Source organism: Varroa jacobsoni, unplaced genomic scaffold (assembly GCF_002532875.2).
Source record: "Varroa jacobsoni isolate VJ856 unplaced genomic scaffold, vjacob_1.0 scaffold_672, whole genome shotgun sequence".
In the NCBI taxonomy this organism is placed as follows: Eukaryota; Metazoa; Arthropoda; class Arachnida; order Mesostigmata; family Varroidae; genus Varroa; species Varroa jacobsoni.
Window position 1 is genome coordinate 18,041 of NW_019213574.1, and position 15,568 is coordinate 33,608.

Sequence of the window (15,568 nt, forward strand, 5' to 3'; positions counted from 1 at the left end):
ACATACACACACACACACCCATTCACGTCTTGGCTAAGCTGGTTTCTGCCAGCAAAGCGAAAATGAAGCCCAATATGAAGAGCTACTGCTACAACACAAAGCAAACTACATTTTGCCGGTAGCTGTGCTGGTATAAACATTATTATTATTCGTAAATAAATGAGTTTTGTGTATATACCTGTATTGCATTCGCTCATGTTTTCATTTGTTAGCTACGCGATCTTCATGGCTATGATTATTCCCGTGTTAGATCGTACGTAAGGCCGTCGAAGACACCATTATGGACACTTTATTTAGCTTTAAAAAGTGACAGATATAGAAAAGAGTTCGGGGAAAATTAATGAGCAAGATTCGGTTGGTGTGTGTCTGTGCATTTTGTCATATCTCGTTGACAGGTGCTGTCTGGGTCCGGAGTCTACGATGGTAGCGAGATTCACGAAGCATCGGCGTAAGTTGCATGCAATTTCGCCTCAATTTAATGGAATTTTACTAGAGCGGGAGCTATTTTGCTAAAGCGGGAGCTGTTTACGTATTGTTACGTAGTTGGAATGCTTATTTCAGCCACGAAATTTGGGCCAATGGAAAAAAAACTCAACGATAGAGAACTCGAAGCAATAGTCAGCATTCGAAAGCTTTAACTCTATTATTTTGGGTATCAGGTTATATCATGTTTAGATAGTTCACGAGAGGATTTCGGTAATCTGTACAAGCTTTTCTGATAGACTGATTTGAAGCATTACAATATAAGCCAGTTATGGTAATAAGTAAAAAATATCTGGTTTTTCGACATTAGCAATTCAGATATAAGATTGATCATTTGTAAATTCGGTTAGAATCAAGTGCTTTTCCTATGATTCAACCAAACATAAGTCGATATTGATGAGCGACCTGAATGTACTATAATGGGTGCAAGGATATTATTAGAAGTTTCGTCCCGCAGAAAAGTACTAGTGCAACAAGTGGGTTTCAACTATTCTGCGCTTTTTCTTACAATTAAGACTTGGAGTTCAAATATTCATAGCGAATCAGTCTGTTCTACATAATTCCAGGGGGTAAGTTGTCGTTAAGTAAATTATAAAGGCAGGTAAATGGTGTCACCAGTTTTGACAATGAAAAGAAATTGTTTGGATAGGTAAGACGTACAATGAAAAAAGATGCAATGGAAGAATAAGAAATAATGGATGAACCTGGCAGAAATTTGAAACCATTAGAACTGCAAAAATGATCGATTTCTCCCGAATAATCTTAAACTTATCTGGGTAGATACGCAACCTGCAATCAGTGTTCTTTATATGCAAATTATAATATGCGTGGGGGTATCGTGCATTTTTCATGATGATCGTCAAATTACTGCCATCAATTTCAGGAAGGCGCTGCACAATTGTAGGAAAAGAAGTTGGTACCAATGATGAAAGCACTTATTTTTTTTTAGATATTTTAAGTGGGTTATTGCAGATTACTCTACATATCAGCAGTCTAATTATATCTGATCGTTTTTAGAGGATGTGAAAACGTTTTTTGTAACAGCCGCAATTTCTTAATCTCATCAGCCTGTTGAAAGCCAATTACCTATAGGGGCTATTTCGAACATATTTTGTAAGTATTCAGTCGAAGTTCCGTAAATATAACTTTGATAACTCAATAAATATTAACTGACTAATAGGTTAATATATCCTAAAGTAAGGGCATTTACCCTTGTCGGTGACCTATCGGTGAAGACCCACCGATGGAGACATACTGTTGAACGTAGAATATCATTGAACCTTTAAAATTTTCGTGTCCTCGTAAACTCTGATCTGGAAAGAAGGCTAGTAAACTTGTTTTCAAACAGTCGTTAAGAAGCCAAACCATTTGCAAATGTTTTTGGAAATGATGTTGTTATCCCATTTCCTAGCCGTTGTTTATAATCATTTACTATCATAAACTATTGCACATGAATCTCGACAAAACCGAAGTTTTTGGTCAAGACTACGCGTTCAGAGACGCGTTGATAGAATGTGATATTTCATACAGTATATGTTGTAGAGCAAGATGAAAGTAATAGTGTGCCAAGGATAATTTACGAATATTTCTAAAAGAATTGAGTATGGTAACTCGACTGCTAAAATTATGACTAACAATATTTTGGCGAAGCCATAAATAAATGACTGATTAACAAAGTTCTGCTGGCACTAGGCTTAGATGTACATCCCAATAATCCTATAGCTGCCATTTAGTAAACTGACTTATTGAAGTACGATCATAGGCCTGATATATATGCAATGTTTACTTGCAGAATCCAAACACTTGTCATTGAACGATAGAGGGCAGTACAAAACGGGGTCTAATAGATTCTGACTGAGCTAGGTTTTTCACAGAATGTTTAGCTCTTTGAGAAAAACTATGTTGACGTCACGATATACAGAAACCAGTCAAAACTATAAAATTACTGCCCACTGCTGAAATCTTCGTTGAGTATCACACGATATTTGTCGTGTCGTGCACATTAAACTTAAATATTATATATATTTCCGCATGGTAGTGCGAAGCATAAATAACGACCTAAACTGGCGATACTTTTCTTTCTTTTACTGTTAAAAAGATTGCATTTTACGTTATAATACAACTCATTTTTCTCTCTAAGGATAGTGTATTGAAGCATGCTCCGAGGACAAAGTTTCATTTTGAAGTTGTTATCTGAACTGTATCGATAATTTCGATAAAGAGCATTTGTTCGCATCCACCCTTAGGCGTTCGTACCATCATAGATAGCCCGGTGCTATCTATGATGGTACGAACTCGCTGTATGCGTTATGTTTATTAGTTAGTACCTAAATCGATCATTGTTTAACAACGTAAAGCTATTACACTGTGATACTAGTTTTTTCCAGGTGAAACCTAATAGATATAGCTCTAAATGGAGTAAAATATGGTTTCCTACAGTATTTTTTGTTTGATTATAGATGTCTCGTACAGTTAACGAGAGCGGGTTTGGAGCCGATCTGCTTTGCACCGGACAAGTCACAAATGCACACCGTCGATCACTCTAAAGGAGAGCCTTCTGACCAACAAAGGTAAGGTCGCTTTTTCTATATGAGATGTATTAACTTGCTTTTTCAGGTTGACTTCTAGACTTTTCTGTTTCAACTTTCAGTGTACTAAGATCAAATGTACAATTTGTATTATATGCAAGTAGAAACCATTATTGTCACCCTAATGTAACTCCGAGACATTCGTTTTATAACTAAGAAAAGTTTAGACTTTTGAACGCAATATTCCACTGAGGCCCACGTAACTCCTTTTCGTTCTTCTTTGGTAGAAATGTCCTGGCGGAATCTGCAAGGATCGCACGCGGCAAAATTCAGCCTTTGTCAGATTTAAAACCTCAAAACGTCGATGCTATCGTCTTCCCTGGAGGATTTGGAGTTGCGAAAAACTTGTGAGTTGATTATTTTTTTATTCTATATACCTGGTTAAGTAGTATATCTTAAATGAGCACTGCACGTATATTTATTCTACGATTCTAGGTAAGTGTTTTGAGTTTTATGTCAAATACTATCGTTGCAGAACTTAACTATGAATGTGGCATGATTTTTAAAATTGTACACTTACTGCAGTTTTGCACAGTTTTTACGCAGTTCGCTGTACACATTAAATATCTTTTTCTATATTGCTTACATACAATTGTTGATTGACTTTATCTGATACAACATCATAGAAGCACATTTGCGGCGGAGGGGGCAAATTGTTCTGTGGATCCTCTCGTCGAAAAAACTATTAAGGCTTTCCAGTCGGCCGGAAAACCGCTTGCATTCTGCTGTATCGCCCCTGTGCTAGCTGCCAAAGTTATCCCAGGAGTAAAGATTACTCTTGGGATGGATAAAGGTATGCATTCAATTTGACGGAGCTTTCAAAATATATTTTCTTTGTGTGTCTCTAAAAATTATTTGAAAATCTTTTTGCTAGCAAAGGGTGTGAGTAAAAACCTTATTCTACTTCACCTTATGGATTTATCATCAGTTGACAAGCTGCCTTTTTTTAGCTTAAACACAAACTTGGAACCTATTTACGTTAAGTGGCACTTCCCGGCCTGCGTTCATGTGTCAAGATTGATGAAATATTACTAATCTTAAACAGCTATATCACGGACGCTTACAAGGGTAAGACAGTAGCCAAAAAGTTTAGTAGGGAGGTAAGGCTTGGCGAAAACGACCCGTTTTACGCACGAAGAAGACCTCCAAATAGTTGATTCCTTTGCATGCCTTAATTTTATAATCCGACGTGAGGCAGGCCTTTTACCATGGAGGTTGAAGAAAGAGTCACAAAAGCATTGATCGCAACAAGCGTGACTAAACAGCTGTAAAAACTAACGGTGGACATTGCTCACAAGCTATTCATTTTAAAGAGTTCTACAAAATTCAGATTATTGGGAAAAATCCTACTACCTAAAATCTAATGAACCTTATGACAGAGTTAAACCGACATTCTTTAATTTGATATTCAGCTCGCACACGACAACGCAAAACCGACTAGTGTAGGTGCTGTCTGACAGTCGATCGTTTGTTTTTATAGCTATACATAAATGAAACAAGTAGACCCGCTATGATTGGCACCAGCTAAGAGCGATCAGATAGGCATATTGTCACTAGCTTTATAGTTCATAAGTCCTATTCTATGATTTGTGACACAAGGATATCATTCATCAGATAAAGATTGTATTTTGTCAACTCCGCAAGTCTAGGCGACGTGCAGATCATATCGTATTATTTATTACGACCTTTTATTATGATTGTATCTTTCAAAAAAAGCTGAGACAATCCTCTGCAAAGCCGCCCTAAAACCACATGAGAACCTAAAGGACCAATGTGAACACGTGAAATCATATCGGGAAATCTTATATGTTAGCGATCCAGTATAATCGTATTTGTCGCGTTCTATTCTCTGGGGCTTTGTGTAATAGACGACGGCTCAGGCAAATGGCCATACTGTGGTGCCGCGCAAGCAGCTGAATCTTGGGGGGCAAAACATACGAACTGCCGCGTTGATGAGGTTTGCGTCGATGAACAGAATAAGGTATAGTATTAAGCTCCTTGATACCCTCTATGCAATTACCTATAGATCAAGATAATAATTATTATACGCTACAATTAAGAATAGATAACCGCGATAAAACTTCAGTACGTAGAATCTATGAGAATAAATTCCCTCAAACTATAAGTGGACTACAGAAAAACCGGATGGCTGTCTTATTGCAATCTTATCTGCAAGGTCTACAAATAAAAGGTCCTCATCAATATTGCTGTAATGCTGATAGATCGAGTTTTGAGATTTGTCGTAGAGAACAAAAATGGGAATCATTTTATGAACGAGCTGTACCAAGCTTTCGTTTCTTTGTACTGTTGCATCTAGATTCGCTCAAATTGCGTGTAATATAACGAGTTAATATAATGTTACGAATATTTGACGATGTTTTCGTGGAGAATAGCAAACATGACCTTCGGTAATTTAAATCAGACGTAACTTTAAACTTAATTGTGGTCCTCTGTGGTGTGTTTTGTCTTTTTAAAAGGTTGTAAGTACACCGGCTTTCATGTTTGAGACGAACCAGTTTCACCTGATCCATGACGGAGTCGGAAAGATGATCGCCTCACTGAAGAAACTGATCAAATGATAAAGGTCCAATGATGAAAGACTTATTACAAATGAAGATGCATTTCGTTTATTCAGATTGCTGATGCTAAGAAAATTTCTTTGAAAATTATATGAATTTTAGTTCTTCCGTATGTCGTAGAATGCACTGTTTTATCATATGGTAAATCAATGAATAAAGAGTACACATTCATCTAGTATTATAAAATTGGTGAAATTTTTAATAATTCTAGGATTTTTATCGTTCTAATTCTAACCGGACTGTTTTAAATGATACATTAGATTGTCCGAAAAACAATGCCACTTTCTGCTGAAATAAAAAAACCCATCGTCTGACTAGGGTTTTAACAACAATTTTATATGTGTTCACTGTAACACTAGCACCTCCTCGCATCTCTCAACCAATTTACCTTTTCCATATAAGATTTTCAGATCTGGTGTTGCACAACTGGTTCAGCCAGTTTTTGAGGTTTCCTTCATCGCCAAGTACTGCTACCAATTGCGTTTGCCAAAAACTGGTGATCGCTACGTTCTAGCTTTGGGAAATATAGTGCGCGTAAGATAACGTCTCGCTTAAACTCAATGACCTTCGCGATTGGTAGTGTGGAGGAGGATGACAGCGTTGTCTAATAGATCTACTCTTGAATAGGTGTGTTCAGTCGATGCAATATGGCCGTATATACATATATATATGTATATATATATATATATACATATATATATGTATATATATATATATATACATATATATATGTATATATATATATATATATACATATATATATCGTACGCTTGTATCGACTTTTGCTGCGTCTTTTTTGAACACTTCTTCACGAAGGCGAGTTTGAAGAGTGATTACTTTTGTCTCGGAACGTTCGTTCAGTTGACTATTTGAATGACCTCTGCTGAATACGGCTCATCTCTGAAAAAAGATAGAGCACCGACTAACGACACCGTGCGTCATGGCCTCATAATTTCTACACATTGATCGTAATTACGTCACCGTTTGATATAAAAAGGATTTAGATTCCTGGTTGCAAATATGTATTGTTGTGGCTCTGGTTATTGTAGTACGATTTGCATACCGTTGTATCTGTTAAGCGACCAGATTAGGTGGTCTGCGTAGCTTTCCAAAAAAAGTTTCACTACCCATTTTGCTGTTGTTTATCACTTTGTCTCGCCGCCACTATCATGTCTTGTATTTCTATACAATTATTGTTATCTACATCAATCTTAACAGCAGTTATTTCAGCGTGATAACCAGTGTACCTTAACGACTTTAATGGAACCTGTTTTAAAGGGAGAAGAGTAAAAAGTTTAGAAGCTTATTGCAATTATTTTTGGTCGAATCAGAGATTTTACACCTGGAATTTGGATTCTAAAGACAGTAAAAAAAACGTGATTTGCGATAATTCTTATTTCTCAAGTTTAGGAATTGTCTTTATATATATATATATATATATATATATATATAGGGAATATTTTGTTTCAAGAATACATTCCATTAAACCTCTAATATTCAAGTAAGATTGCTTCGAATACTATTAGCAGAATAATTGTTCAATTGATTAGACAGTGTGGTCTTGGTAAATCATATGCGTCCCTTTGAGGGCGTTGTCATGATAACTATGCATGCGGTTACATTGATTCAAATTTTAGGGTCGACGAAAAAATAAAGCTGCTTGTATGATTACTATGTAGATTCATAAATTTCGGGTGCCTTTTCTTATTGGCAAATGTGTTTGATATTATACCGAGCAGGTGATTTGAAGGACTTGTTCACACGAAAAAAGGGTAGCCAAAGAGTGTGTTCAACAATGGTAAGCAAACTTAGAGTTCCTAGCTGCAGCATCTTCACCGCAAGGGCGAAAAATATTCCAGGTTTCTTGCAAAGCTTTTTGACATGAGTAAAATAACATTAAATAGAGTAGTTCTCGATAATTCTATTCTTTGCCACTTCATGTAACCATCTTTGAAACCTGAGGTCAAGGTAAAAATTTAGTATACTTGTATATACACAAGATCATACATTTTTTTACAAAAACGGTTTCAGCTGAGCAAAAGCTAAGTATAGTTTATATTGCCTTTTATTGAAGATTCTCAGTAGGATTCTATACGCACCGTATTATGAGCGGACAATATATATAGCTACCACAAGTCACTTCGCACAACGTTTCGATAACGAATATACTTCAGACATTGCAACCATTATTGAATCATGAAATAACTGCAATATAACTGTTGATCCTTTTGTCTTGTTTATTTTGAAAAGTTATTAAAAATGTACTTACCGGCACAATACTTGGATATGCCCCTAAATATTTCGATCCTTACGTTCGGTACCGCCGTTGGGCGTTCCATCAGACAGCTGGTTCCCACCACTAAACGAAGTGTGTGTATATTCGAACCCTAACCACCCGTATCCCTCATATTTAGCAGGCAAACACGCTACCTAATCCGTCATAAGGAAAACGTGTATATAAAGAAACGAACCAGTAACTCTCTCTTGAATAAGTGAGCCACAGTCTCGATTGACGTACTGACAATACATTCCCAAACCTTGACAGGAAATCACACCTACAGTGCTGTTTTATGCCAGAGCATTATGTAGCTGGACGCAGCTCGAACTAGCAAAGTTTAGCTCGGTTTCTAACCAAGGTGTCGAATGCACTCACTCTGAATGGCTGGAGCTATCTTTCTGAAATCGGTTACCGCATTTACGAATGTGGCCATGGCATGCAGGAAGAGCATGACTGGAGGCTTTCAATTGCTTTTGCAAAGCGCTTCCTTAAGATTTTTGAATACACCTTGCGGATTTTTAATCGTTATTTAATGGAATTCCATTAGGTCTTGATAACGAGTCTAAGTAAAAAAAAAGGCTCGGTATTTTTTTTACAAAACTACAAGAATTAACCAAGTTAGGAAAACTCGAATTAGAGGCCATGATCTCCTATTATGTATATTTGCACCGGTCGTGTCGTCACAATGCGATAGAACATGAGATTAATATTTCGTTAATTCAAAATTGAAGATGAAATGGTGTGAATTTTAGTGTCAACAAAGAACGTTGACAAGTATTGAATCTCACGGTAATTAAGGACCGGAAATGATGCGTGCGAAAGCAAGAAAGATTGAATCAATAGCTAATGGTGTATGGTTGCTATGCCATTTCATAGGTATGTTGAGAAAACGGAATTAGATCCAGCAAATCTCACCCCGGTTAAATTGCTAGTTAAATAAGCCCTTGCTGCTATACGGTGAAATAGGAATTTGTCCTCACAAAGAAAATAGCCAAACTGTATATAGTACAAAAAAACTGATAATAGTATAGATATTCCTGACCAGATAAAGCTCTGTAAATCAGTGGAATAGATTTTAGAATTACAGTAATTAATTTGTTTTAAATTAAATTGACCACTCACGGTCCATAGGTTGGGTGCGGATAATGTACATCTACGTGGCTGGTATATAAATGGAAATTTTTATCTAGTTCTGGTGACATGCGTGTGAGGCGCGATTAGAAATGGCTTTGATTTCGTCGAAAGTTGCTTAACCTGGCTTTTAATAACATAAATTAAATAGCGATACATGACATCGAAAAAGTGAGCCAGCGTGGAGTTCTAATATAAAAGGAAAATAAATCGTCAGTACTTTCTTCTCGTCATCCTGGTTGTCTCTGACCGCAGGCATGGTACGAGTTTTAGAGCGTGCATCTTGTTTTGATTCTAATGCCTGGATAGGTTCGCATTAATTTTTCTTGTCTAGAGTTCCTTGTGGTTCTACTATTGAAATCAGGAACATACACATATATACACTGCGAGCAACTTGATTACATATTTACAGTTGGATTTTATTCAATAAATGGTTGATTCGATTCATAATTGTTAATCACAGTTGACATTTAGATGTACGATACCTACGTACTCACTGCGTGGTACTTCATATTCTGTCATTTGCGTTGCGTGGATTGCCAAGTGGTGAAGTTGCTCTCGTATAAGAAGCGGAGGCGGTCGTGCCACTGGATCGTCGTGCTTATCTAATGTGACTGACGTGCCTGAGTGTACTTTAGTCAATATTTTGTCTTTGACATCTAAGCAAAGGCAGTTTGCGTATGTGTGTGATTGCGATCTCAGAACCCGTTCGAAGTGGGAGTACAGAGAGAGTGTGGAGTGTCACGATAAACTGAGCCACGAATATAACGATTAATAGAAAAGCGTTTTTCTTCGGATGCAAGCGTATGTGTTTTTATAAAACTTTTCATCTCGCTGTTATATTTCCTAAAATGACCTCGTCGCGACCAGAAATGCGGAAGTCACGGGATTTTCTGGAGACAACATAGATGAACTAATATGCTTCCGCATTGCCATCATGATATATTGAAAATGAAATTGTTTGAATGTGTTGATAAGAAAAAGCAATAGCGTGCACTCTTTAGCCTAATTCTAATTTAGCCTAGTATTGAATTCTCGGGATCCTGCTTCTTACCAACTAATTTAGTGTCTATTATGATTATGTATAAGTTTTTCCATCTAACATGAGGGTAGTAGTCAGAAAACCGTTTAGTAATACATCTGTATGGTACAACCTATTCTAATCAATGCTTTTCTCCTTTGATCTCTTAAATTCGAGTACACTCAGATCGTACATCGATAAACAGTACGTCAAGCTCGCCTGCTACAGGTACAAATTGACAAAACAGTACCATAAATAATGGTCTCGTATAAAAGGTCCTATGGTTACGTTTAAAACAAACATATATTCAGATAAAACAGAGGTATATTCAGATTACTCTAATTTTTATGAGCCGTATTTAAAAAAAAATATAGAGATTGCTTAAACGATTGAGAAACAAACACCTTAACTAACTTGAAAAATAACCAACACTTACTTAATTTGTATAGAAAAGTTGATTTGTGTTTGTGTGGTATACATTGTTATGTTTATGAGTGCACCAGTGGCATCAGTTTGTATTTCATTTCACACAGCCCAGTCAATCTGGCGCACTCTAACTTTGCATAGTATAGGTAAAGATCGATCTAGTTCAATGTTGGATATATTTTTCTTTTCTGCTACAGGCAAAGACCGTTTCCTCATTTTGAAGTGGCTACGATGCAGAGTTTTCCAACTCACTACCATCAGTGGAAGAAACGAAGCCTTCTGCCTTTTTCTGAGAATTCGATGCACGCGAAGCACAAGAGTATGCCGACCCTTGGCAACAGTCGCGGCGCGATGTCCACTTACGTTCGCCAATGGACAGACTTCACTCCAGAGGGTTACACTCGCTATACACCTCCTTGGTGAGACGATTATCACTAACGCCAGCAGAGTAAAAACAAGCTGTTCAGTATCATGTGAATCTTTATATAGATGCCAATATTTGTTTTCCTGGGGCCAAATTCCCGCAGTATAATGTCAAATATGGAAAAAGTGCTTCTGTTAATGGTTACTCGATTGTTCAGCGTCTTTAAATTTATCCAAACTCACAACAGTGTTTTTTGCGTCTAGTTGCACGTTGAAAAGGCACTCACTCAAGTTACGTGCATTAGTTTATGACTTCACGTGGTAATCTTTGTTTTCTGCATAGTCAAATGAAGCATATACAGAAATATGCACAGATGCAACGCCGATAAAGTGACATATGCTGTGGAGTTTTGAATGCATAGTTATTTACTAATTATTAAAAAAAATGGTGAACCGGTATTTTACTGTACATTGCTTTAATATGCTTTGCACAGCTAAGGAAAATCAATTCGTTACCGCATAACTATTTTCAGCAATAATCAATTATACCAGTAAGTCATTGATTATTAGTACGCTACATGAACTGTAACAGATCCTTCTTACTTTTTTTTGCGTTTGACAGGATTAATGATGAAGCGGAATACGACTCGGCTCTTACAGCGTCCCCAACACTGACCAACACGAGCGGGCTAACACCATCAGCTTCTCCTACATTTGCTCCACGTCCAATTCGAAGAAGGCTTGATCCGGGTGAAGCTTTACCTACCGACATCGGTGAGCCCACTCCACCGCCTCCACCCTCCGAATACACCGTTCGTCGGCCTACAAACAGGCGCCCGCGTAACCGAGGCAAATTCTGCGTCGTTTGTAAGGAAAGCGGGGCCGATTCCGGAATTTATCGCAGTCATAATGTCAAGGACGAGAACGGCGTCGTTCTCTGCCCAGGACTGCGGACCTACAACTGTCCGGAGTGCCAAAATGGTGGTGGGGATAGCGCACACAAAGTAGAACATTGCCCGCTACGGAGAGCCCGCATGTTAGATCAGATCGTTCAGGAAGGCGTAGAAAGGCGTCAAGCTTTAACGAGCGGTAGGATCATAGCTGACCAGACAGTGGGTTGACGCTTGCTGCCAAATTAATACGAAGAGACTTGCATCACTAGGATTTAATAACTGCTTTAATAATTGACTGTATCAAGTGTACGCTTCTGTACAGGTTTTACGTTATAGACAGTATGTTATAATATAAAATAATATATAATGGCAGTATGTTTTAATGGTAATGTTACTGTCCAAGCTCTCACTACAAAAGTTCGATTAGTACTCAAAGGTACGAACTACTAGGAGAAGATTCAATGCAGCACCGGTGCTCTGGTGGATTTTTTTAAATGTTTACTCGATTGGGAACCTTAATAATACCTGACTGAGGGACAAACGGTTCTTATAATTTAATTCTTATAATATGAGTGCACACATGTTCGTCATGTTGGCATGTTATCATAATTTTATTTATCGAAGGTGTCGATTCGAAAGATGGTGCATAATATTTGAAGGCTACGAAAAATTAGTGTCGTAATAGCTTTTCTCCAATGCATATGTATGCGACGCATATTGGAGCGCAAGACTTCTACTGGCTCTCCTTTGAATCATAGTCTAACCACGAAGGTGTGATTTAGTTGCTGATCTGTCCTTGTACTTTGATAGATTGTTTTATGTGAATACTGACAATAATTGGCCTATTCTATTGCCTGCATGGTTGGTTGGAGCTATGACGGCTTATTCGACGTAGCAATCGTATAGTGCGGTGTATTCTCGGAGCAGCGGCTCCGTCGTCTGAATAATTTAGCTCGGATGCCTTTGGAAATGGCGTTGCAAAGACACCGTGGTGGAACCATTCGAATTGGAGTTTGTTTGTTCTTAGCCAGCAGATGACGATAGACGATGAACTGAACACAGTGTATGTATAGTAGATGTATACAACTTCTCAATCATGGAAAAGCAACAACAACATGAGATGAAGTGCGCACTTGATGATATTATGTAATATAGATAAATAAGTTGTATAATTGATATTTCCAATAAAAATTAATAACGATAAAAACAAATGGGAAGCCAATGTCGGATCGCGATCTGGAGAACGTACTGTGTATAGCTATATGTGAATAAACAAAACTATATTCTAACTGTAATTCTACTCAGTTTTGAGTTTCGTACATTTTAGTTCATACGAGCGCATAGATTATTTTATATCGTCGGGATGCAAGATGCTCAGTGGTTGCAGTGGGTTAGATCCGACAGGAACAACTTAAGTCTGCTATCAACTGATCCTTCAGATCCGGAAACTGGACTTTGTAAGAAATTATTTTTTAATACTCAATAACTAGGATCAGACGTATGTCAATTAAGCTACCATGAATTTCCACAGGTTGTACTATAGAATATAAGCTGAACGTGTTAAATGAACCTATAACAAGGTCAATGGGCCTTACAAAATAGAATAAAATCATTGTAGATATCAAGTTGTTAACTATTTTAGCTTCCCTGTGAGTACAAGTATTTTATTCTAGAGAGAATATTATTAGAGTAACCTGAATTATACATAGCATATATTATTTCAAGGACAAAGTTACAAGAGGTATCTCCCTGCTGGAGGTAATAATTGGGGATCTTATCCTTTTTGTGACCTATGCGCTCGATTGTCCTGGTAAAATTGCAGGGGTGTACGGGAACGGAAACAACGCAAAGTTTTTATGATGTCTGTCTGCTTTCTAATCGGATCCAGCTAGCAGCTCCATGAATATAGATATGTAACTGGCATTAGCTGTTGTTTATTTTACAAACAAAGCAAATCGATGCGTTTACCGTTGTCGTTGAAATTTCATGTCCGCTCCGTCTGTCAGACGTTTCACAAACTGATTATATAGCTTGTTCTAATAACAACTGTGATAAAGGACAATAAAGGAATGAATATCTATCGTAAATGAAATAATTAAAGGCAACGGTAAAATTATTTTGAATATGTTGCCAATATTGTTGTCTTTAAGTTGTGTTTTGCCTCAGGTGATTCGAATGGTTCAGCCATTGGACTCATATACATACATATATATGAAGAATTCAGTGAATAAGAGATTAGTTGACATATTAGTCTATAGTCGTAAATATAGTTATTTATGACCACCGGTGTGCAATTTAGAGACAACAGAAAAACGAGTCAATGAATATGACGGTGGCGTTCTGCGCCATTCAGATCTAAGAAAAGGTTGAGTAGAAAGTCTTAGTGGTGATAGGTTGCTACTTTACAAACGAATCATAGTTAAAGTTTGTCACCACGTCTAGTAAATGCAATATCGCTACAAATCAAATGTTAATAACAAAATGTTTAATTTCATTTAATACCCATTAGATATTTTGTGCTTTCATAATATCTCGTTCTGTTGACTCGAAAATTTAGTTTTTGAAAGCTTGTGAATATTTTTTGTTAGAAGACGATTTAAGTTATTATAACAGTGGATCCAAGTACATTTTTGCGCTTATAGTTTTTTTTTCACCATTTCTAACAATAAGCAAAAGTTGAGTTTTACCATTAGTTTTCCTAATGAGGTCAAACTGTTATTTTTACTACACAACAAGAGTTGGGTTAAGAATATTCTATCCATTTTCCCTTCTTTTTTATAGAACAAACGGGGAATCAAAGCCAGCTTTATACCCTTGCCGTTGATATACCAGAACGAAATCCGACTTGTCTTCGACTTCACCTCTGGGATCGGCCTACACCACCATATCTGTACATTTGTCCCACGTTTAATTCGCAGGTGTCTTAATCCAGACGAAACTTTCTTTACCCACGAGCGTCAGTAAACCCGATTCGCTACTGCCATTCGCTCAAGGTGCGAATTGGCCCGTCAACCTAAGGCGTTTGTGTAGAAGAAGCAAATTTTGCAAGGGGAACGGTAGTCAAAAATCAGACCTAAAATATTTAGTCCAACCTTTACAATTACTGGTTGTGCCAATGTGTTACACGGTAGTGTTCTAAAAAATTGTCTGCTAACCCATTATCAGCAAACACATTCGTGCTACCTTGTTTTTAATACACACAAAATGACGTGGACGTGCACAAATTTGATTTCGTTTTGTTTTACACGTTTAAATTGCTCGGTTTTTTAAGGAGGTTAAAGGGTTATACATTGCACAAAGCGTATTTCACCGCCGAGGTATCCGCATTGTGGGACATCCGTCCACTGAATTCTAAACCTCGTGTGCTTAAGTGTTAATTCCGGACTGATTGCATGATTACTTTAAACCGAAGTTGGCAGGTATACAAAAGGGGCTTGTTGATTTGTTAATTTCGTCTCGGCCGATCGCTCCCTGCCGGTCGCGCTAGTTTTGTGCAGGACTTTATTTTCTGCTCTTTCAACTTATCCGACGCTGAAGGAGTATATGGTGCACTCTCGTCTACGTATTTATCAGGCTGCATACCTTTAACACGTCTTAGGTCGTTTGAACCTCGGTTGTCTTTTTTTCTGCGCAGTGTTTTCTTCCCAGCTACCACATTATTGGCCATTGTTGATTTCGGTCCCATCGATTCAATGCAAGAATACGTTAGCGCCCTATTTTCCGCCTGGATCTACGTTGACACATACCAGCTGGGAACCCCAGTCGTAAATTTGGTGATCGACATAAAGAATTTTTCTTCCGTTGGG

General features: G+C 37.5%; 2 protein-coding genes across 2 annotated transcripts in view; both read left to right on the forward strand.

Moving 5' to 3' along the window:
• Positions 1-5,836, forward strand: part of LOC111262530 (putative glutamine amidotransferase-like class 1 domain-containing protein 3B, mitochondrial) — an 8,116-nt gene extending 2,280 nt beyond the window's left edge. Inside the window, exons 2-7 of the mRNA XM_022836855.2 lie at positions 396-448; positions 2,943-3,053; positions 3,299-3,418; positions 3,698-3,864; positions 4,940-5,052; positions 5,549-5,836. Of these exons, the coding sequence (XP_022692590.1) occupies positions 396-448; positions 2,943-3,053; positions 3,299-3,418; positions 3,698-3,864; positions 4,940-5,052; positions 5,549-5,650 (666 nt within the window). The 3' untranslated portion in view covers positions 5,651-5,836. The remainder of the gene's footprint in view (positions 1-395; positions 449-2,942; positions 3,054-3,298; positions 3,419-3,697; positions 3,865-4,939; positions 5,053-5,548) is intronic.
• A 4,427-nt stretch (positions 5,837-10,263) lies between these two features.
• LOC111262533 (uncharacterized) lies at positions 10,264-13,057 on the forward strand. Its single transcript, XM_022836859.2, has 3 exons — positions 10,264-10,308; positions 10,704-10,925; positions 11,492-13,057. The coding sequence occupies exons 2-3, from the start codon at positions 10,738-10,740 to the stop codon at positions 11,988-11,990; spliced, it is 687 nt and encodes a 228-aa protein (XP_022692594.1). The 5' UTR covers positions 10,264-10,308; positions 10,704-10,737; the 3' UTR covers positions 11,991-13,057.
• Positions 13,058-15,568: the final 2,511 nt, after the last annotated feature.